Source organism: Pleurodeles waltl, chromosome 11 (genome assembly GCF_031143425.1).
Source record: "Pleurodeles waltl isolate 20211129_DDA chromosome 11, aPleWal1.hap1.20221129, whole genome shotgun sequence".
In the NCBI taxonomy this organism is placed as follows: domain Eukaryota; kingdom Metazoa; phylum Chordata; class Amphibia; order Caudata; family Salamandridae; genus Pleurodeles; species Pleurodeles waltl.
Window position 1 is genome coordinate 898,525,130 of NC_090450.1, and position 24,991 is coordinate 898,550,120.

At 44.6% G+C, this 24,991-nt stretch overlaps 1 protein-coding gene across 1 annotated transcript in view; it reads right to left on the reverse strand.

Moving 5' to 3' along the window:
• PTPN11 (protein tyrosine phosphatase non-receptor type 11) overlaps positions 1-24,991 on the reverse strand; it is a 477,212-nt gene that overhangs the window by 97,720 nt on the left and 354,501 nt on the right. The window contains exon 13 of the mRNA XM_069214808.1: positions 8,863-9,014. Within this exon, the coding sequence (XP_069070909.1) occupies positions 8,863-9,014 (152 nt within the window). The remainder of the gene's footprint in view (positions 1-8,862; positions 9,015-24,991) is intronic.

Here is a 24,991-nt window from a genome sequence, read left to right on the forward strand (position 1 = left end):
ACGTTTAAGAGCTGCACGTACAGATGACAATGCTGAGCGGGATCTGGAATGCTGAATACCCTGACGGAGGTCAATCTGTTGGCTGCCCCCACCCCCCACTCCAGGAACCCAGATACAGGAGACACCCCACACGGCTGGTTTGAATACTGAATCAGATACTGAGGCTAGATGAGCTCCTACATGAAGACGGTTTTGATGGTTAGGAGATATTGTGTACATGAGGGGGATGCTCTGGCTACGTCTACCCTGTTGTGGTCCTCCCCCCCTTTCTTCCTCAGCATTGTCCCCTTCCCATCCCCAAGGGCTGTTCAATTTGTATCAGTCACCGTTTCTCCCCCATTGTGTTGTGGAGGAACACATTGGAAAACCCCACACACTGTACAGCGCCGTTTGTTTTCGGCTTGTTGATTTCTTTCTGCTGCACTGTTTAAGTTCTGCATTTGATTCCTGATGATTCTGTAAACTGCTTAAAGATGCGCTCTGCACATGATTGCCCTGTTTGTCTCCATGATGCCCAGGCTAGACATAAGGGTTCTAAATTTGAACCAAATGTTAATAAGACATGTTTACAAAATGTTCCTCTATAACATTACAAAAGAGTCCCAGCTAAAAGAACTACCACAGGATGGACAGGAAAAATGATTTTCCTGTTAGAAAAACCCTCACCCACAATGGTTTACCCCTTGGTGGCATGCTTCATCATTGGGTGTCTTCCCATTCCGCTACAGAGCGGGCGTGTAACGACCTATGAGATACATGGGAGCACTGATGTAGTCTTGTCAATGTGAATCGCAGGAGGGATAGGAGTGGTGGGGTCTTGGATGAGTTAAAATACCTGTCTCCTAGAAATTCCAATGATTTAATAGATCTCTTGGAGGCGGTATGATAAAAAAAGGTACTGCGCAAGTGGGGGATGTAATGTACCTGAACCACAAAGACTTGGTTCAGCAGTGCTGCTCTTGATAAGTGCCAGGATGGGATGCATGAGCTCTGCCCCATCTAAGACATAACAGTAGGGGGATTGTGGTCAAATCACTTTACACATATATTCCACTGAATCCACATTGTGCACGTTTTCCATTCATACTAGGATCCTATCAGTGTGGGTGTGTGCCAAATGCACTTGTGAATAAAATGTGTATTTTCCTGTTTCAAGGAGTTTTTCTCTTGACAAATCATACATTTCAAATTTGTCAGCACCTTGTCTATTGCCAATGCATTCAAAGCAATAGTGGTTGCAAACAGTAGTGGCAAAGACCTATCGAGCCGCACATTAATAACACAATTAAAGTCTCTGCCACATACTATGCATGTGTTCGCAACAACAACTAAACAAAATATCACTGTACACAGTTATTCACCAGGTAAAATATTTGGAGTATAAACACATACCAGAATCACTATTTACCATCACTTTCACAATAAAAATGTTTCCATCCAAATCCAACATGTCCTTGCATACCTCTTGTGGGGCACCTGTTTTTCTCATATCAAAGCAACACAGCATAGATGGAAAAACGAGTTGCAAATATTTTGCCCCACGATCTAACGTAGTTTCACAATCTAAGATCCAATTATATGGGGCTTCTTCACAAAAGCAATACTTTAAATTGTTTGGCACACAGTGGCATATCCTGGATAATCAGGGTTTGATTGCCTTGTGGGAATCATCATAATCAGGACACTCATCAGTCTTGATGTCTCTACTTGTGCACAGGCTCTGCTATAAACAGTTGTGTTCATTGTTCCAGTCCTATGATGTAAAGTCAGCACTGTCAGATACAAGGGATGTACCTCATCCTGCAGAGCAGTACTCAATCTCTCCTCATACTGTTCTACCACTGTTGTGCCATCTTTGTGATGTAACCATAACACTGCAGAGTTCCAGTCCACCAACTCCTCCCCAACAGCTGGGCCAGCTTACCCCTGGTGAACCATAAATCAAGTCATAATCTAAATTTTGTAAGAGAGAAGAGCTATTCATTCCATACACTCATAGCTCCTGACATCCAAATGAACTTCATAAGAAACAATTATAAGGGTAAATGTAGCTCGGCTACCTGCAATTATTTATTAAAATTCATTATGTGCACACCTATCATCTATATGTTCATCTTTACGAGATGACAAAGTCTGAGATCATGTGAGTAACCACAGGTGCTATTCTTTTGATACAATACTGATCACTGGTGTTGTTTTATGTCAAGACTCTTCACTACTGGAGTCACTTGCTTTCATGGACTATCCACATTCCCTCTGAGCTTCTGTAACAGCAACTGCTGCAGCTTAATTAGCTAGCAGCAGACTGAGAGGGCCCTCTGGACTTCCTGTTTTCCCTTCCTATTCTTTTGTATGGATGTGATTGAAGACCATTCTGTAAGGGGCTTTGACCAGCTGGGGGTGCACCTGAGAGTGAGGGAGGAGCAGGTCCAATAAATAAGAAAGAAATATAGTCAGATTTTGTGGGGAAACAGCAGTGGGCAGGCCACTTTTCTAAGAAAAGTGCAGTGTATTTATTTCTAACTGACCAATGATAGAGTTGGTACTTATGTTTTGAATTCTAAAAATCGCAGCCTCTCATTTATGAGACATGTTTATAAAAAAAGTCACCCCTTCTTCAGGCCCACGTTCTGCCAATATCGGCTTTGTCTTTCCAGCTCTTTCAAAGACTTTTTATAGAACAGTACACAGGAGGTCTACATCTAATGCAACTGTGTCTAATTTCACTTCTATTACCAGTATTGCTTCTTGTATGCCAGCCAAGGTGCAGTCCAGGCAGTCCGGAGAATCAGGGCCATGCTCCTATTGCGAGCAGCTCCATGATCCCCCTCTTTAACCTCTAGCCACAATATAGAAGAGGGTGTGTGCCACACTGTAAAGTAAACCTTGGTGAAAGTGAGTGAGGTTCAGGGGTGGGAGAAAGTCATTTACTTAGATAGATGCATCCTTTGTCATTCATCCCTGTGTTTAGGCCATCCACGTCTCCCTAAATGGCCTTCAGCATCTCCTGTGCCACCAGAGGAAATCCAAACTAGGTCTAGAAGCACCCTAAAAGGACAGGACACAAGCCCCACAGACATCAGGGACTAAACCTCTGTCAGCTCAGTCATCTAAGCCATGAGCAGGACAATAAACCGGATGTTTCTACTATGCTGCTTCAATCATGAAGAGCCACAAATGTAATTTTGTTTAACCAGATGGGTAGCTCCAGATTAGACCTTCCCCTTGAACAAATACTGTTGACCTCCAGTCGTGAAGCTAAGCATTTTCAATTTCAGATGATGCAGGGCAAATACCCCTTACATAGTGTCCTCATTTTAGGCAGGGAAAGTTGAGTATTGTGTAGGATTATGTTAGGTGTCTAGGACAGGGTGCTGCAGGCCCACAAATCACATCTCCAGTCATGCTGTCTACTAAGTCCCCAAAATAGACTGATATAAGAGAATTCGAGACATTTTCATATAGATCATGCAGGATCCATTTAAGGAAAACTGTTTACTCCAGTGAGCATTCACATCTACAAAGCAAGCATTGGCAAAGCCAACAGGTCTCGCATTTTAGACCTACTGGCTTTGCAAATTGCTTGGGCAAGCTGTGTCGCATCGTCAAATAAAAAAACTGCAATGGCAATAGCATCAACACTCATGCATGTGCCAGTGGAACGATTCAGGTGCCATTTGCTTTAATGTGTTATTTTACTGATCCAAGATGGTGGGTGGCACTTGAATCTGTAAATAAAAAACAAATATGATTTTAATGCAAAAGTACCAATTAAAACAAAATCAGAACAAAGGTGTTGTGGGGGTGAAGGAGGAGAATAAATGAAAAGCAGAAAACGGAGTTGTGTGAGAGAAACACACAAGCCCACAGGTGACAGAAGGTAACAAGGAACAATGGGTTGCCGGCGAGGGGTGGAGGAACAAGCACATAACAGAGAGAGAGCAATCCAGAGCGGGAGATGGGAGAGAAGGACAAGGGAGACAGCTGGAAAACATATACAATCTGGTGGTTGGCTTCATCAAAAAGAAACAAATTGTTCCCTAAAAGTGAACAGTGGAAGGATACAAGGAAAGAGACTCTCCTCCAAGGGAGAGACAAACACAAGATGGATAGGGCATGTAATTAAATAAGAACCAAGCAAGTGAGAGTGACAATAAGGCCAACTAATAGTAAATATGATAAATAATAAGCATACTTTAAGCCAACTTTCAGATCTTCATAAGCTGACAACAGGTATTTTGCAATAATAACAAAAACAAGGGAAACTCTGTACCAAGAGAACCACAGTAATAAATTCTCCTTAAGAATAACAAATGATAATAAGCCACTGTCACAAAATGCTCCACAAAATAAAATACCTGTCCAAGGTTATCAGAGAAATTAATCAAGGAAGCATTGCATGAAAAAAAAAACATTATATTTGAAATAATGCATATACAATGTACTAGGTGTCCCATGTGAACAAAGGAACAAAACAAACAACAAAGTAATCATATAACTAGTACAATAAATGAGTAAATATGTTTCCATCAAGCCATTAACGACCACACTGAATGAATTTATGAGTACTTAGAATTGACCCTTCTATGAGTTAAAGGGACCAATACATTGAATCATAAATAGGTGGCTTTCAGGGAAAAATCAGCCCTCACAATCGTACAATATTTTCCTTACATTATACTTTGCAGTCTATCCAAAACTATTTGCAAGGTTGTGCTCTTTACAGGGAACACATCCAAAACCCCATACATTAAGAATCCCTGATTGTGATTTAAAAATATAAGTATAAATTAAGGCACACAGGTTGTACTGTTCAACACTGTGATGTGATCTTCGTATTTTATTTCTTCAGCTCAAACTCCAGCCAACACGTGTTTCATCTAGGATGTGACCCATTGACTTCATCAGGGCGGTGAACAATATATATATATTGTAGGAAGTTGTCTCTGTATATACTATCTCAAAATGAGAGATACTGTGCACAGAGTCCAAGGGTTCCCCTTATAGGTTGATAGTGGCAAAACAGGATAATACTAATGCTCTATTTTGTGGTAGTGTGGTCGAGAAGTAGGCTTATCAGAGGGTAGTGTTAAGCATTCATTGTACACACACCGGCAATAAATGAACACACACTCAAAGACTTAACTCTAGGCCAATAGGTTTTATATAGAAAAATATATTTTCTTAATTTATTTTACAACCACAAGATTCAGGATTTGAGGTAAGTACATACAATGCAAGGTACGTCACACAGGTAAGTATAGAACTTTGATTTAAAACAGTAGTACACACAGTTTTGGTTAAAATGGCAATAAGCTGTTTTAAAAGTGGACACTGCAAAAATCAACAGTTCCTGGGGGAGGTAAGTTTGGTTAGGTTTTTCGGGTAAGTAAAGCACTTACACAGTCAGTCTGCTGGGCATAGGCACCCCACTGCTGGGGGTTCAAGGCAACCCCAAAGCCACAGCACCAGCAACACAGGGCCGGTCAGGTGCAGAGGTCAAAGGAGCACCCAAAACACATAGGCACCTATGGAGAACAGGGGTGCTCCGGTTCCAGTCTGCCAGCAGCTCAGTACCTGCGTCCCCGGGGAGCAGACCAGGGGGGTTTTGTAGAGCACTGGGGAGGACACACACAAACCACACCCTCGGCGGCACAGGGGCGGCCAGGTGCCCATGTGCAAAGTTGGCATCGGGTTTGCTACTGAAAGCAATGGAGGGACCGGAGGGTCACTCTGGCGATGCAGGCAGGGCACAGGGGGGCTTCTCGGACCAGCCACCTACTGGGCTAGGATGAGGGCCGCCTGCTGGTCACTCGTGCACTAGTAGGTGGTTCCTCTCAGTCCTGGGGGCTGCAGGTACAGTGCTTGGTCCAGGCGTCGGGTTCCTTTGTTACCAGGCAGCCGCAGTCGGGGAGCCTCTGGATTCTCTCTGCAGGCGTCGCTGTGGGAGCGCAGGGGGGTTGACTCAGGGTGTCCACGTCGTTGGAGTCGCCTGGGAGTCCTCTCTGCGGTGTTGGTTGTCCTGAACTCGAGCCGGGGGCGTCGGATGCAGAGTGTGAAGACTCACGCTTCTGGCGGGAAGTGAGAATCTCTTTAAAGTTGTTTCAAAGTTGCAAGTTTGTTGCAGTTTGTGAACAGTGCCGCTGTTCTCTGGAGGTTCTTGGTACTTTGGGTGCAGGGCAGTTCTCTGACTCCTCAGGGGTCGCTGGTCCCGCTGGATGTGTCGCTGTGCAGGTTCTTTGAGTCTGGAGACAGGCTGGTAGGGCTGGGGCCAAGTCAGTTGTTGTCTCCGTCGTCTCTGCGGGGCTTTCAGGTCAGTAGTCCTTCTTCTTCTTGTAGGTTGCAGGAATCTGATTTCCTGGGTTCAAGGTCACCCCTAAATACTAAATTTAGGGGTGTGTTTAAGTCTGGGGGGCATTAGCCAATGGCTGAGGGGAGGGGTGCACATCCCTATTCCTATTGGGGGAATCCTCAAAAATTAAGATGGAGGATTTCTAAAGGCAGGGGACACCTCAGCTCAGGGCACCTTAGGGACTGTCCTGCCTTTCAGGTGAGTCCTCCTTGTTTTTCTCATTATCTCCTCTGGACTTGCCGCCAAAAGGGGGAGGGGGGAGTGTGTCCGGAGGGGCAGGCATCTCCACTAGCTGGGATGCCCTGGGGCGCTGTAACAACAGGCATGTGCCTTTGAGGCTCAACACCAGTTGTTACAGTTCCTGCAGTGGGAGGTGAGAAGCACCTCCAACCAGTACAGGCTTTGTTCCTGTGACAATGGCACTCACCCCATGTGGCCAGAAACTCGTCTGGCTGTGTCAGGCTGGCATGAACTGGTCGGCCTAACACTAGGAGTCGGATTGGCATGCAGGAGGCATCTCTAAGATGCCCTCTGTGTGCATTTTGCAATAAATCCCACACTGGCATCAGTGTGCATTTATTGTGCTGAAGAACGCTAACACACAGAGGTTTCCAAATAATAGTTGGCACCACATGTGTGTGCATGAATTAATCGTATTGCATTGGACTCTTATTTAGGATACTTTATGTGTATCACTTGTATTAAGGGGTTTCCGATCTATTTAGTCTATCTTCTCCTGTCCTGGCACATGGCTGCTTATAATAACAAATGCTGACTAGATGTGAGGACACATTATGGGTATGTGAACACGTACAGCATGTTTGCATGAATATTCAGGTATACTGGAGTATCATATGGCTCATATTGGTTTCCGCCTGTAGCACACTGGGAACTGATGTGGTGTAGCACACTGGGGGCTGATGTGGCATGTGGTAATGACAGAATTATGTAAGATTGATATTACAATGCTATGGTCTGCTCCCCGGGGAAGCAGGTACTGAGCTGCTGGCAGACTGGAACCGGAGCACCCCTATTCTCCATAGGTGAGTATGTGTTTTGGGCCCTCCTTTGACCTCTGCACCTGACCGGCCCTGTGTTGCTGGTGCTGTGGCTTTGGGATTGCCTTGAACCCCCAGCAGTGGGGTGCCTATGCCCAGGAGACTGACTGTGCAAGTGCTTTACTTATCTGAGAAACCTAACCAAACTTACCTCCCCCAGGAACTGTTGATTTTTGCAGTGTCCACTTTTAAAATAGCTTATTGCCATTTTAACCAAAACTGTGTGTTATACTGTTTTAAATCAAAGTTCTATACTTACCTGTGTGAAGTACCTTGCATTTTATGTACTTACCTCAAATCTTGAATATTGTGGTTGTAAAATAAATTAAGACAATATATTTTTCTATATATAACCTATTGGCGTGGAGTTAAGTCTTTGAGTGTGTGTTCCTCATTTATTGCCTGTGTGTGCACAACGAATGCTTAACACTACCCTCTGATAAGCCTACGGCTCGACCACACTACCCCAAAATAGAGCATTAGTATTATCTAATTTTGCCACTATCAACCACTAAGGGGAACCCTTGGACTCTGTGTACACTAGCTCTCATTTTGAGATAGTATATACAGAGACAACTTCCTACAATATATATATATTGTTCACCGCCCTGATGAAGTCAATGGTTTACATCCCAGACGAAATACATGTTGGCTGGTGTTTGAGCTGAAGAAATAAAATACAAAGATCACATCACAGTGTTGAACAATACAAGACCTGTGCCTTAATTTGTACTTGGACCAATAAGTTGGTTCGCTTTTATGTATGTCAACGGCGTTACGACCCTTTGTGAAATGTGGGGTCTCATCAGGACCAGAACAATGTAGGAACACCTGATGGTAAGTGAAATTGCCAAACAATAAAATAAACCAGGGCACAAAGGGTCGAAACGTCGTCGGCATACATAAAAATGAACTAACTTATTGGTCCCTTAAATTCATGCAAGTCATTTCAATTACTCATAAAAAGTTCATTCAGTGTGGTCGTTTTTGGTTTCATGGAAACATATTTACTATTTTTTTTTTTTTACTGGTTATATGATTTCTTTGTTGTTTGTTTGTTTTGTTCCTTTGTTCACATAGGACACTGAGCACTCTGTATATCCATAATGTTAAACATAATGTTTTTTGCGTGCAATGCTACTTTCATAATTAATTTCATTGATAACCTTGGACAGGCATTTTATTTTTTGTAGCATTTTGCGATTCTGCTCACATAATACATATCAGTGGCTTATTATCATTTGGTATTCTGAAGGAGAACCGGTGTGTTCTTGTTAGAACAGGTCTTTTGCAAACATGTAGTCTGCGCTGTCTGATAGGCTCATTCTTACTAATGAACCAAAGAGAGTTACATTATTGCAAAGATGAGTGGCCCATTCATCAAATACAAGTCTCATTAAAGGTAGATGCTTTAAAAGTATGATTTATACATAATCGACTAATATGCAATACCTGTTCTTCATCAATCCTACGCTGCAGTGTTTCAATGTAGTGCTGTACTGCCATATAGATAAACCTATACTGTGCTTCTGTTTGAACCATTCCTGACCGTTGAGACCTGACCATCTGGATAGTCTTTGGGACATCAATGTCGCAATCCACACCTGGAAAATAAGCACATTAGTTTACTTTAGACTTGAGCACTTTTTATAACAGGAAAAACATGGCTGAGACCCCTTCATGAGATAATATCACACTCCTGCTGCTGGACTGGTTACCATGTGACTCAACAAAAAGCAATGTTCAAGGAGCCCTCATACCTGCTTCATCTACCAAGCTGTTTGCTAAAGGAAAAGGAACTCGCAGAAAAACATGGAGTCAAAGTCTATTCAAGAATGCTATTTCATTCAGATTCTACATGTTTTTCCTCTTGACTAAACAACGTAGGAAGCTGGCTCTTTATATAATGTATCAATATGAGATATATCTTGGAAAGGGTCCAGGGGTTCTCTTGCTAGTGGACAGGGGCTTGCTCTAGCAATCCCCATGTGCTTTTTTAAGGGGTAGTGTGGTCAAGCAGCCTTTGGCTTATCAGAGAGGAGTGTTAAACAACTTCAAATCCACACACAGTCAATATATTAGACACACGACTCAATAGGGAAATCCACACCAATTAAAAAAAATTACAAATATATGTATATATATATTTAGGCACCAGAATCAATAAAATCAGGTAAGTACATTTATCAAGAAAAATACTTTCAAGTTTCAAAAGTCGACTGCATTTTTTTGAAATGGCAATGTTGTCCTACGGAAAGAAAAACAAGTACTTCATTCAGGTACAGTACAGCAACATTTGGGACCATCCTCCTGGGCCTATGGTAAGTATTGGGTGGGGTCATGACCACACCACCAGGTTACACAGGGTGTGTCTGAGGTGGCTGGGCGCAGAGGTACAGTACAGCAACGGGTGCCCTATGTAAGTCAATAGGGATTAGTCTGGTTGAAAAGAGGCTACAGGTTTGGACAGGTAGTCCATTCGGAGAGAACCACCAGGTGGGTTCAAGTCTTGAAATGCTCTGGGATGGAGGGACACCTTTGATACTCTTCTCCAGGGGTGACAGTTGCAGGGTAGTCCTTTACCGTCAGGTTTTCTCCACCTGGAGTACTTGCGGTCAACTGGGTGTGTGGAGCAGAGGCTGCAGACTGCGTCAGTGAGTCCACAGTGGGCAAGTCCAGAGCGGACTATGTCTCTGGAGGGCTGGAGGACTACACTGGCCCAGTTCAGCTCGGGCTGGGCTGCACAGGTGCACTGATACTTTCTGGTGTCGACTTTTTGCAGTCCAGAGTCCTTCCAGAACTCTTGGGGGGCCTACAAAACACAGGTAAACAGCTCTGCTCACCACGAGCATTCCTGGGTCTTTACTGAAGGCAGGCAGTCCTCCCAGGCTTTTGGAGGCACAGCATCGTGCAGGGCGAGTCAAATTTGACGCAAAATCAGCAGGAACAGCAGACAGGCCAGCAGGGCTGCGACCAAGTCAGGTGCTTCTTCCTCAGGTCTTGCTTTTACGGCCTTGAGTGCCCTCCTTCTTCGTAGGTCAGCAGGAATCTGATTTCCTGGTGCCATGGCCTCCCCAAATACTGAATTAAGAAGCATTTTGGGAGTGTAGAGCAGTAGTCAATGGGCTAATACACGGCCTATGTGACCACTTCCTGTGGGAAGTGGGCATAACCCTGTCCTAGAGTTCCTAAATCTGCCAACTTAAGGTAGGCAGACGTCTAAATGTTGTGTCCACATCAGGCAGTGCACTTTAGAGGTGGGACTGACCTGAAGGGTAGACACACCTCTCTGAATACTAAAGTACCTGCCTGTTAAGATGCCAAATAGGCTCCGGGGCAGAAGGTTGGCATCTCTCCTTTGAGTAAAGCCAGACCTGCAAACCAAGGGCGGTGTGCTTCTTTGAGGCCCTCTGCCCTGGAATACAGATTCACAGGTCATCCTGTTGGGTGGGGTGTCTAAACACCTGTCCCAGAGCAGGCTTTGCCTCTGACTAAAACTAGCCAGTCCGCACATTGGTAGTTGGTAGGTTTTCAGGCTGAGTGCATGTATTAATAAATCCATCACTAGCATCAGTGAGGGTTTATTAATATAAGATGTTTGATCTCAAACATCACTATCTTAAGTGAAGCAATCATGCAGCTGGGGAACTCGCAGTGATCAATGTCCAGCACATCTACTTAAAATGGCTTCCCTGTTCACTCACTATGTCTAAGAATCGATAAAGAAATAACAGGGGCTATCTGCTCTTGCAGATATGTCCTCACATGTAGTATAATGAATCCTGCCTTAGGGCAGTACGGCCTGCTGTGGGGGTGACCTACATATATTGCATGCAGTGTTAGATAAGATGGCACACAGGCTGTGTGCTATGTCGTGTTTTTACTTTTAGCTGCACCAAGACATGCTGCCTGCAATGGCAGTCTGCATGTGCTAGGTGAACGGTTCCTGTGGGGGGCACAATACATGCTGCAGTCCTTGGGGACACTCTTTAGTACCCTTGACCTAGGCACCAGGGGTGCCATTAACTGGGGACTTATAGGGGGGCCAAAGGTATTGCCAAATGGGGAACAACTGCACAGTTTTAGGGAGAGAGATCTGTCACTGCAGACCTGGATAGCAGGAATCCTGTGCACTCTGTCAAAAATGCATCATGTACCAAGCAAAAAGGGGGAGTGACCGCGTCCAAATGGGGCATTTTCGTACAAACAATATATTCTGAAAGTAATGTACAATGCAGTCTACTCAAATCTGTGCGTTTCCGTTGGGGAATTATAGTCACATTTGCAGGCTCTTTGGAGAAACCCATACAGTTCCCGGATTAAGTAAATTTTTATCAGCTACATCATCTCTTATATACAGACTGTCTCAAAGCAACATGTGTAGTATTATTTAAATTGTTGTCAAATGTTTGTTGATATACAAACTAAAAGTCAAAAAAGCTAAAACTCAATAATTCTAATAACACAGATACAAATTTGGGAAATGCACTAACAATTCTCATATGCCATGCAGAAGGGTTGCAAATATTACAATAAGTGACCATTGACAAACACACGAACTTAGGCTGAAAGAGAATAATACATTCCACTCTGGGCAGGAAGCAAAATCACGATTGCGAATTTGTAAGACTACTGGTCAGTTTAAGAAAATTATTATCAACCAACACGTTAACACAAATGTGAATTAGGAGTGGTCCGGGGAAGTAGCTGCTATCTCTGAGTTCACTTTTGTTTTTAGAGCCCCTGGTCTCAAGAGTCATGAGGGTGGCTGAACAAACTGAAACTAAAGTAAGAGTCCAGTTAACTTTCTGCAGCTTCCTGTCTTTGCCTTTTCCAAATCGAGTCAGCAGCTAACAGGAGGCTGTTGAGTGGCAGAAGATCGAGTAATGGGTTAGCACTCTAATGTCACTGATGGTTACATCGCTACTCCGCACAATATGGCCAATCAATGAACTTGAGTCTCAATACAGCAGAAACCTATTTATGCCTGTATCTTTCTATGTACATAGGTATGAATATATATACTCATTCATCAACAGGTCCTGTGGAACCAGAAAACAGTTACACATCATTCTGACTTTCTTCTCTTTCTGTGCATCAGAAGGGTGAGGCAAAGCTGAGAGCAGGTGGTGCTGCCGAAAATGATAGACGTTGCTTACTTGGCCTATACCTTACTACAGTGTAGACCAAAATCCCAGTCAATAACAATCTCATTTTGACTCTATCATAAGGAGTCAGTTTCAAATACCCACACCATTAGCAGGCCACTCCAATTGTGTGCAATGCTAAAAGAACATCACCAAGGAACTGTGGCCAGCAGCCACTCTATATTTGTTTTAAATGTATTTACTTCTGTATCCCCAAACATACTGCCTTATGGTGACTGAAGAGTACACTTGCTCAACGGAAAGCATATTCTGAAGCTATTCTTAAGAGAATGACCACTATGTCGATCATAAACTATTAACTGACATGTCTATGAAAAACAGAATGTCATGTTTGATATTAGTATAATTTCAAGCATAACACAACAGACGGCAGCACCTTAGTGAGCTCTGCACCAGCAGCACTGACATCTGACGCATCATTTAAAGTACAATCACTGAAATAAAAACAGTTGCTGCTGTTGATTAGCCACCTGACCTTGCTGAGTTAGGGAGCGGCTTCCCCTCCGGGGAGGCAAAAGAGATCATACAACTTAAGGCCCGCAGTAAGCCTCACCTCAAAGGTCTAGCGCTGAGTAGATTTGTAGCATTTCTGCTGGCACCACTCATACAACACTTGGCAGCCGCACCCATATTAGACTGCTAGGTCCCCTCGCCCCTGGTTTAGGACGGATGCAACGAGAGAGCCTGTAGCTCATACAGATGAACAGCTGAACTGATCACAGTGAAGGCAGTTATGAGAGTCAAAAGACTCAACAAGAAGATATGAATTGGCTCAAAAGTGCGCATGAGGAACCTCAGGACCAAATTAAGATCCCACTGTGGCATCACAAACAGTTTAGAAGGGAACATATGTATTAAATCTTTAAAAAAAAATAGTTACAACTGATGATTTAATAACAAGGACAGCGGATCTGGCAAACAAAAAAATAGATGAAAGCATTGACTGACAACTTTTAAATGGTGCCCACTGCAAGATGTTGCTGGGCCAAAGAAAAAACAAACATTAAAATATCATAAAGTTTAGCCTACAACTGCTCCATAATGCGGCTCTACACCAAGCAAACCAGCGACAAACTTGCAACAGTATTCCACATAAATGTATTTTGTAAAAGGTAGCCTTGCAGAAAGGATAACATCCACAAACTCAAGAGGTAGATCAAACGCAATCAACTGCCACCACTCAGTCTCCACACACAGCGGTTTACACTGTGTACGTCAGGGTGCAGAATGCTACTGTGCTTCTGGGACAGAAGGTCCTCCCTAAGTGGAAGCCTGACTGGGCGACAGATGCTCATAGCCAGAAAGTCTGGATATCACAATCTCCTGGCCCAACTCAAAGCCACTCAGGTGATTTGATCCCAGTAAGTACTGATGTTCTTCATAACTCAGGGCAGGAGAGGTAGTAGTGGAAAGACATACTGGAGTCCCGCACTCCACTCTACCTTGAATGCATATCCTAGAGACAGACTCCAGTGGAACTCCAATGTGCAAATATTTTTACAGTGTGTATTAGTGACAGTGGGAAAAAAGTTCTAGCCAGGGTTTACTCCATTCCCTTTAACCCCTTCGCTGCCAGGCCTTTACCCCCTCCTATGCCAGGCCTTTTTTTGCCTATTTGGGGCAGTTCGCGCTTAGGCCCTCATAACTTTTTGTCCACATAAGCTAACCAAGCCAAATTTGCGTCCTTTTTTTCCAACATCCTAGGGATTCTAGAGGTACCCAGACTTTGTGGGTTCCCCTGAAGGAGGCCAAGAAATTAGCCAAAATACAGTGAAAATTTCGTTTTTTTCAAATAAATTGGAAAAAGTGGCTGCAGAAGAAGGCTTGTGGATTTCCCCCTGAAAATGGCATCAACAAAGGGTTTGCGGTGCTAAACTCAGTAGCTTCCCAACTTTCAGAAACAGGCAGACTTGAATCAGAAAACCCAATTTTTCAAAACAATTTTGGCATTTTACCAGGACATACCCCATTTTTGCTATTTTTTGTGCTTTCAGCCTCCTTCCAGTCAGTGACAGAAATGGGCATGAAACCAATGCTGGATCCCAGAAACCTAAACATTTCTGAAAGGTAGACAAAATTCTGAATTCAGCAAGGGGTCATTTGTGTAGATCCTACAAGGGTTTCCTACAGAAAATAACAACTGAAAAAGAAAAATATTGAAATTGAGGTGAAAAAAACATCAATTTTTCTCTACGTTTTACTCTGTAACTTTTCCCTGCAATGTCAGATTATCGAAAGCAATATACCGTTATGTTTGCTGGGCTCCTCTGGTTGCGGGGATATATAGGGCTTGTAGGTTCATCAAGAACCCGAGGAACCCAGAGCCAATAAATGAGCTGCACCCTGCAGTGCGTTTTCATTCTATACCGGGTATACAGCAATTCATTTGCTGAAATATAAAGAGTAAAAAATTGCTATCAAGAAAACCTTTGTATTTCCAAAAAGGGCACAAGATAAGGTGTTGAGGAGCAGTGGTTATTTGCACATCTCTGAATTCCGGGGTGACATACTAGCATGTGAATTACAGGGCATTTCTCAAATAGATGTCTTTTTTACACACTCTCCTATATTTGGAAGGAAAAAATGTAGAGAAAGACAAGGGGCAATAACACTTGTTTTGCTAATCTATGTTCCCCCAAGTCTCCCGATAAAAATGATACCTCACATGTGTGGGTAGGCCTAGCGCCCTCGACAGGAAACGCCCCAAAGCGCAACGTGGACACATCCAATTTTTGGAAAGAAAACAGAGGTGTTTTTGGAAAAGTGCCTACCTGTAGATTTTGGCGTCTATCTCAGCCGGCACCTAGGGAAACCTACCAAACCTGTGCATTTCTGAAAACTAGAGACCTAGGGGAATCCAAGATGGGGTGACTTGTGGGGCTCGGACCAGGTTCTGTTACCCAGAATCCTTTGCAAACCTCAAAATTTGGCTAAAAAAAACACATGTTCCTCACATTTCTGTGGCAGAAAGTTCTGGAATCTGAGAGGAGCCACAAATTTCCTTCCACCCAGCGTTCCCCCAAGTCTCCCGATATAAATGATACCTCACTTGTGTGGGTAGGACTAGCGCCCACAAAAGGAAATGGCCCAAAACACAACGTGGACGCATCACATTTTTTCATAGAAAACAGTGCCTACCTGTGGATTTTGGCCTGTAGCTCAGCCGGCACCTGGGGAAACCTAGCAAACCAGGGCATTTTTTGAAAACTAGAAACCCAGGGGAATCCAAGATGGGGTGACTTTTTGTGGTTTTTTTTTTTGGTTTGTTTGTTTTTTTAGAGATGGGGAGCGACCCATCAGGCAAGGATCGCTCTCCTGGGGGGCAAATTGTATTTAGACCATTTCTGCCCCCCTTGGGGGCAGATTGGCCGATTTTAGGTCAATCTGCCCCCAAGGGGGCAGAAACCACTAGGCACCGGGGATTTGTTTTTTGGCGCCAATGTCACGCAGGGGGAGCGACCCCGTAGGCAAGGGTGGCTCCCGGGGGGGGGGGGGGGGGGGGGTTGGGGTTGGGTTTTCCCCCAACCCCCCCCCCCCCCCCGGGAGCCACCCTTGCCTACGGGGTCGCTCCCCCTGCGTGACATTGGCGCCAAAAAACAAATCCCCGGTGCCTAGTGGTTTCTGCCCCCTTGGGGGCGGATTGACCTAAAATCGGCCAATCTGCCCCCAAGGGGGGCAGAAATGGTCTAAATACAATTTGCCCCCCAGGAGAGCGATCCTTGCCTGATGGGTCGCTCCCCATCTCTAAAAAAACAAACAAACCAAAAAAAAAAACCACAAAAAAAAAATTTGCCCTGGCGCCTAGAGGTTTCTGCCCCCCCTCGGGGCAGATCAGCCTAATAATAGGCCGATCTGCCCCCAGGGGGGGCAGAAATGGCCTAAAATAAATTTGTCCCCCAACCACCCCCCCCCCCCCACCCGGGGAGCGGCCCTTGCCTACGGGGTCGCTCCCCCTGCGTGACATTGGCGCCAAAAAACAAATCCCCGGTGCCTAGTGGTTTCTGCCCCCTTGGGGGCAGATTGACCTAAAATCGACCAATGGTCTAAATACAATTTGCCCCCCAGGAGAGCGACCCTTGCCTGATGGGTCGCTCTCCAGCTCTAAAAAACAAACAAAAAAAAACCCCCCAAAAAAAAAAAATTGCCCTGGTGCCTAGAGGTTTCTACCCCCCCGGGGGCAGATCGGCCTAATAATAGGCCGATCTGCCCCCAGGGGGGGGGGGGGCAGAAATGGCCTAAAATAAATGTGCCCCCCCAACCCCCCTCCCCCCCTCCGAGAGCGACCCTTGCCTACGGGGTCGCTCCCCCTGCGTGACATTGGCGCCAAAAAACAAATCCCCGGTGCCTAGTGGTTTCTGCCCCCTTGGGGGCAGATTGACCTAAAATCGGCCAATCTGCCCCCAAGGGGGGCAGAAATGGCCTAAATACAATTTCCCCACCAGGGGAGCGACCCTTGCCTGATGGGTCGCTCCCCATTTCTAAAAAAAAAAAAAAAAAAAAAAAAACACACAAAAAAAAAATTGCCCTGGTGCCTAGCGGGGGGGGGGGGGGGGGGTCGGGGGTGGAAGGGGAAGATCTTCCCCTTCCATCCCCGCCTTGGGGGGGGAGGGGGGTGCACGGGGGGCGCGCTAGCGCTCCCCCAAGTTCCCCTGTTCCTTGGACGAGGTGACCTCGTCCAAGGCACAGGGGAACTGTAGCCTTGGACGAGGTCACCTCGTCCAAGGCACAGAAGCGGTTAAAACCTTGGGATGCTGTTGTCATTCATGATCTGCCAGGTGCCATCTTCTGAGTTCATCTACACTGGTGTTCAAAGATCCCGCCACGTTGTTCAAGACCAGGGATATGCTCTGATGGTCCAACCAACTCCAGAGGTAAAAAACCTCTCACAAGGAACCCTGAACCTCACCCTGCTTTGCTTGTTGCAGTACCACATGGCAGTAGTGTTGCCTTCTGGTCCCCACCTCTCCCAGATGACCTGCCCAAAGCAGCAGGGATGCATGTGTCATTACCGTCAGGAAGAGAGAAGGGTCTGCTGCTGGACAAGTGATCAAGCAGTCACCATTGCAAATCTTATTCAGTTTCCTTTCAAACCTGAATTGAATATTAGAGCTGAGGTTCTCCTGGTGCTGGGCCCTCTGAGACTACAGATTGCACTGAACAGTTTGCATTTATCACCTGGCACAGCCAACAAGCAGGATGCAGGAAGTAAAAAGTCCAAGAAGCTTCAGAGTCAATGCCACTGAGATCCAGAACCAAGGCTAAAATACTGGGATCACAGTCCGAATGTCCTGGACTCACTGCAACAGAAGAAAGACCTTGAACAGCACAGTTTCCAGTACAGCTCAAATAAAAGGAAGTCTGGTATGACTTGGGCTCATTGATCATGAACCTCAAAGATGTAAGAAGGTTTGCCGCTATCAAGAGGTGGTCTAAAACTGACTGAGGAGAGTCTGCTTTCAATAGCCTGAAGTTGAAGCAGGCATAATCTGCTATCCCAAACTTCAGAAGATGTGCTGCGAACACCGCCATCACAGCGAAAAGGCGAAAAGGCCAAATGGAAGCTCGGCAAATTGGAAACACTCTTGCTTTACTCTAAATTGTAGGTAACATCTGTAGGACTGCAGGATGGGTATATGAAAATATGCTTCCTGCAGGTCCAGGGATACCATCCAGTTGCCCAGATCTAGGGCAGATAGAACCTGGGGTAATGAGAGCATCCTGAATTTGTCCTTCTGCAGGAAGGCATTCAGATGGTAAAGATCTCAAATATGACGAAGGCCTACACCCTTCTTTGGCACCAGGAAACTGCAGGAAATATACCTAGCTCTTATTTCAAAGGTCCTGATCTTCTCTATGTACACTTCGAACAAGACAGCCTGCTCTTCCTGCAGTCCAGTGAAGGGCTTAGCCCTGTTGAATGATTTGAAAGACCCATCTGTCTACTGTAATCTGTTGTCACATGCAGAGAAAATGTTGAATCCAGCCTCCTACAGGGTTGTCATGAGCTGCTACGGGCAAGTTAAAGTGGTCTGAGGGCTTCTGCAGCAGAGCTGGGAAACTGAGAGGACCAGTATCCCTGCTAGCCAACGCGTTATCTGTCTAGTCCCCGTCCACTACCTAGAAAGGACTGGGGTGCTTACAGTCGTGGCACGGGGGCACTGCGCTGGCAGTACCTCAACCCTCTTTAGAATTCCTAAAAGGGACATTTTTGCTTAGGGAATTGCCAGGAAAGAGCTGAAAGGCCCAAGAAATGTGCTGTGACTTGGCTTGACTTTTCTTAAAGCGTTCCAGTCTTACTCTGCTTTCTCAAAAAATGGGAAAGAACCGTCAAAATTGGTACATCAATAAATGATGCCTGGACATCCCCAGAAAAAAAGCTATCTCTCATCCATGAATGGGGACAGAGAGCAATTGGTAGTGTCCAGGCCAGAGTGAATGACATATTTTACCGCATTCTGGCCATTCAAAATGGTTTGTGCCAGGGAGGCCATAAGGTCTTCAGAGAATCCCAAACGGCGTGCATGTTTTAACCATGAAAACAACTGGTGCTGAATGACCTCTAGCCTAGGGAGGTGGGGGAGGTGTTTGTCATAGGAAAGGAGATGGGATTCATCTTGCTGGTAGAAGCTTGAACCACCAGACTCTCAGGTTTGGGATGCTGATTGAAGATGTCAGGGTCACCTCACGCCGGCCTTTGGTGTTTGGCTAACTGCATGTTCCACGGAGGGCAGGAATAAGTCTTTGCCAATGCACCCAACAATCTCAGTCAGGGCTTCATTAGCAGACAACAACGTCTCACAAGATGCCTGCGCAGGTTGCAGGACCTCTGTAAGCACATTAGTTCTGATGTCTACAGAGGGAAGTTGTAGGTCCAAGACGTCCGCTGCAAATCAAATGACTACAGAGAAGAAATCACAGTCTTCGCTCAGTGGTCCAGGGAGAGAAATTAATCTAGTATCAAGGGAAGTATCAAGCCGCCTGGCCTCTTGCAAGTCCATATATAAACTGTCATCACTGTGGGGCAGCACATCCCCATCTTCAGCACTGTCATCATTAAATGGTGGCAGGTTCTAGTCAGAGTCCGAAGTAAAAAGCTGGTGGAGTACCTGAGAGCGGTTCTGTGACAGTGACATAGTGTTCTAGCAGAATTTGAGACTGAATAGGAAAAGAACACATCCATGTGAATTCCAGATGCGTCAACATTGAGACGAGTTCAACTCGGAATCAGATACCATAATCAGTATAAGGCCATCCTCCATCACCAGTAGTTTTCGAGGTCAAAGGGACTGACACAAATTTTAGTGCCAGAATGAAAGGTGGCACTAATGCTGGTGCGGAACCCAAAGTGGGTTTGATGGGCACAGGTGTGCCGAAGATAGATCTATCTGTAGGAGGCAACACAACTGGAGGCCCCTTTGGATGCTTGGGGCTTGAAAGCGCACCAGAGGATACCGGAAGAGTGACAAAGATGAGCAGCATGGCCTCCCCTGCAGGCCTTGATCTGTTGCAACAGCGCTGATGACCCGGGGAATTCGGGTGCATCAGGACCAACCAATGTCAGAATGGGATGTAATTATGGGAAGTGTCTTAAGGGCATAATTTTGTGACTTTCACATAGCAGGTGTTACATGAAATTCACAAAATCATGCGAATAATGCCTATTAGGCCTAATCATAACAGCAAGAGAACACAACAGACTGATCAATAACCCAGTGGACCTCCCCACATACAAGTATGTTGTATTGGGTTAATAGGTAAGACAGAATGTGGGGTGGAACGTTAAAGCTTGGGGTGGAATGTTGATTTCTGAAGCGGAGTCAGTTTCTGCCCCTGGTCCCGCCCTGCTAGTTGTGTATGTTAATCTGGAATAAAGAATTGGGAAAACATACATGGATCTGTGGAATACTTCCATATCAATTGGCAACGACTTGTGAACCACGCAGTTCCCAGCAGGGTGGCGATTATCTGATCTTCGGCACCTCTTCGTCGTTTGATTTGCTGTCAAAAAGGACTCACACAGCTGTAGAATATCCCTCCTTGATCCAGTGTGGAGCAGAGCTGCAGAGGGATATTTTCCAGGGTGAAGTTGGTAAGTGTTGACAGTAAAGGAGTGTACTGCTTTTGGAAGTGAAGGGCACGCGACTCTGCGTTGCCTGCGCGTGGGGTGGTCTGCATAACTGTGTCAAACATCAACGTGCAGAACGGCATCCCCATTGTAACGGAAATGCATTTAGCACGTAATGTTGCTTTGACTGCATAAAGTGTCAGACGCCAGAGTCATCTCCACAGCAAAGCATAAGGTGATTCTTAACAACTGCTTGTACTGAAACTGTCTGACTCAGTACATATAGTTGTCTGAGTCGCAACGTTTGGCCACAAATGTAATAAATGCACACTCGGTGAGGTGCCCACCAGTTTACTTGAAGTTAAGTTTCTGAAAATTGAACCACAACCGAGAGTCCCATCAAGGAATCGGTGATTCGCACACAATTTGGTGCAAACTACGGTGATTTGCACACCAGCAAGAAGAAAAAAGTGACTTTCACACCTTCTACTGTGCGATTTATGGTGATTTGCACCCCTGAATAAAAACGCATTGCATTCTATAGCGATTTAAGGCTAAATTTTAGTACAGTTTACATATTAATAGATATAATGCAGGAAGCAGTTATGCCACCAGTTCCATTTTTATCATCTCTAGGGTTACCCCCTGTCAAGTGGGAACAGTGGAAAGGTTTCAAAACATATTTAGATGCCGCAGAAGGTGAAATCTTCATTCAAAAGAAGAAATGTGTGTTATTGAAACATTCTTTAGGAATGGAAGGGAGGAAGGTATTAAAACATTTACTGTGTGTACTTGTCACTGGTGAGGGAGATGAAATAGATGAATACGAGTCAGCCATAAAACCTCAAGATGCATGTTTCAAGAAGAAAAAGAATTTCATTATGGAACGGCATAAGTTTTACAGGACACTGCAAATGCCAAAAAAATCTAGATAAAACTTTCTAAGTAATCTTAGAATGTTAGCCTCAACGTGTGATTTTAAAACATTCGAAGATGAGGTTATTCGTGCCCAAGTGGTGGAAAAATCAAATAATACAAAAATTCAAGAAAAAGTATTGACAATAGAGAATCTCACGTTGGAGAAAGCTATAGAAATTGCTAATTGAGTTCACAACTAAGTTTATGGAGCAAATGAGTATGAGGTATGAAGTACAGTTTATAATCACAATATAGTACCAAGCAAAAAGAAGATTGCAATATTCAGTGAAAATAAAAGAAAACCACTTGAATGTTATCGTTGTGGTAGTAAAAGACATTTAGGTAACTCTCAATTGTGTCCAGAGGTTGACAAATGGTGCAACAAATGTTTAAAAAAGGGGTCATTTTATGAAGGTACGTAAAGGAAGTTGGGCAAAGGAAACAAAGAATATGGAATCAGTCAATGTTGTGAAAAGTTATGCAGAAAAAAAGAACCTAAGTGACTCAGGTGAAGACAGCCTAGTATTCGTATTTGAGGAAGACGTAGCAGTTGTGTGAAGAAACCATTGTGTTTAATTGAAATCAATGCGATCAATTACGATATGATGGCAGCTGATCTATGCCTAGGCCAGCACTGCGTTCTTAAACAAGACATTTCTTTCACTCTGTGCTTCTCTCAAGGCTGCAGTAAGATAGGTTGCCAGTGAATGTGGTAATGTTTTGTCTCTGGTATTCATAGAATCATACACATCCTTACATAGGGAAATTTACTCAGACTTCAGCTGTTTTATTATAAAAACACTTCCCTGTCCATGCACGTTAGAGGGAGATTCCAGCCAGATGACCACGACTGTATGCTGATTGCTGAACGCTTCTCTATACCTGCTTATGCAGATTTCAGGACTTTGCTCAGGCATGGGGGATGATGTCTTCCCAGGGGAACCTGAAGGGGAGAACTAGAGCTTAACATGCTGTGCTCTAATATATCATAGGTAGGAATTAGTCTATTGACTCAAGTGACAATACGGTTGCGCTATTTCTATGCTTTACTCTCCTTGTCACAATGTTAATCCTGTCAAGCTTTATCGTCCTGGTTATTGCAGTACATGCTTTATTGTCTAAGATGCAGTTGCTTCATTAAAACCTTATTGATACATATAATGCGCCTCTGCTTGTCCCTGTATATGTGAGACTAATGTAACTGAGAAAAACGGATGAGGAATCAATTCTGTCATGCGCTCGGCTGCCCAATCATCCCTGCTCTTGGGTAAAGATAAGGCACTGCTAGTTAGCTGGAGCAAAACCCAGATTAGGCCGACAGGTGTCATCTGTAGTGGGTCAGACTCAGCACCCTCCACCCCAAACCGCAGGCAATTCCGCCACTCAAATCCAGTAATCTCATTAGAATAATGAGAGCCTACGCAACATGGCGCCGCCAACGTTTGGTCAGGCTCTAATTTTCGGGTCCTCCTGAGTATCTCTGTTTCACTACATACAAAGACACCTCAGTACTATATATGGAGACGTCCTTGGTATTGAGGTTTTCCTCTTCAGCTACGTAGGGAGTACCTAATTAAGCTGTAGGTTGTTCAAGCTTGAACTCTAAAAGGTTAATCCCCATATGGTGTGCATATCTCTGAACCTATTTACCATTCATTATGGTGAATCCACAACAGGTAGCAATTGCGGTCAATGTGAGACCACCCCTTACTACACATTTACTGGCACATGGACTAACTGCCCAGGGGGGTCCGGTCACATTTGTCGTTGATGCACATGCAGCCTATAGAACAGAACTTTTTTATTCTTGGGTCACATTTCCAGCAGTCGATGGAAACACAAATACATTTCATCACTATACACCTGCAAACGTACCTGCACAATACAGATCATATGCATATCTAGAGATACCTCTATCTTATCAAGAACATAATAATTGGCTTGATGGTGCCCTACCCCACACAATTTTACATTTTAGGTTAGGTCCCTTAAGTAATGATGGTCCTACCTGGCCTTTACTGGCCACCTATACACGTTACCCTGCTGCAGCGAACCTAACGGTAGCTGAAGTCCTTCGCTTATATGCTGATGTGACGGCAATATGCAGACAATTAGTACAGTTTGTAATGCAAACATTAAACACAAAGCCAGCACGTGCTGCTCCTGCGCAACCACATGCAGTAACACCAGGCATTAACCCTGCGACTGTACATTCGATCATGGTTAAAGCACCCACCAAACAAGAAGAAATTAAGTTTTGGTTAGCTAAAAACAAAACAAAAAAAAACATGCTGGAAGCAGTATATCCCCACACGGGACCGCAGGATAAACACAGAATATTAACAATGTGCTTGCCATTTGGGATGGTTCTCACAGTAGATAATTGTAATACATGGGGCACGGTATCTGCTACATTCTATACTACCCTGACACTTTCCAACTCACCAGAAGCATTGAAACAATTACAAGATGAATACGGGGCTACCCGGCCCTGGACTTGGGGATGCAACTAATAGGCAATTTTGCCACAGTATCCTCAATTATATTAAGTAACCTTAAAGGGGAAGTGGTCACACTAGCGGCACGCATGCGGCTTCGGGACGTTCCTCCACAGGATCAAGAACGTGAGCTGCCAAAGATTATCGCGGAGACCTAATCTAGCATTGGTCGAGATAGCCTGGGGCCAGACCTACAAAACCACAATTTCAAGGTAAATTTAATAAAGATTCTACCAAGCAAGCTCCTGAGAGTACGAAGAAACACTGGGATAAAAAACAACAAACACCAAAAAAAGAAAGGGGAGAATCTCCACATACGGAGATCCAGCAGAAAAAATATAATCTCAGAAATAGAGATAATATAAAAACGCCTGACAAATATCAATATACTGATGATACATGCCAATCTTGTTCCTTTCAGGACTCATCGGAAAAACGCAGTGAGAGGGGTGTCGTGGAGTGACGAAACCGTGAGTTAAAGCAGTCCTTAACAGCCAGCGTCTTAGGTACGGGTTGTAGTTGGCTTAATCACATGTATTGAGTCCAGAGAGCACTTAACAATCTGCCTAGAAGGTCCCTGGTGGGTCGTACTTCATATGAGTGCCTGTTCGGAACTTGAATGTATGTTCCAGATCTTGATGGCCCTGGCGTGGAGGCGGCAGAAACAACCTTTGACATAAATGAACGTGTCATTCTCTTGCAGGAATTACAACAGTTCAGTGACAACAACGCTTCTGCCAATGCTGCCTCCACAGGAACTAAGGATGTGCCAATAACATGTACCGGCTGGATTCCTAAAGTTGGGGATCTTGTACGTGAAAAGGTTGCTGTGAAAAAGGAGTTTTGTCCTTCTTACCGTACACCGGTCCCAGTCTTGGGAATACACGGTACCAGAACTGTCATTCTACCACCGTTGGCTGGTGCTAAAGAAA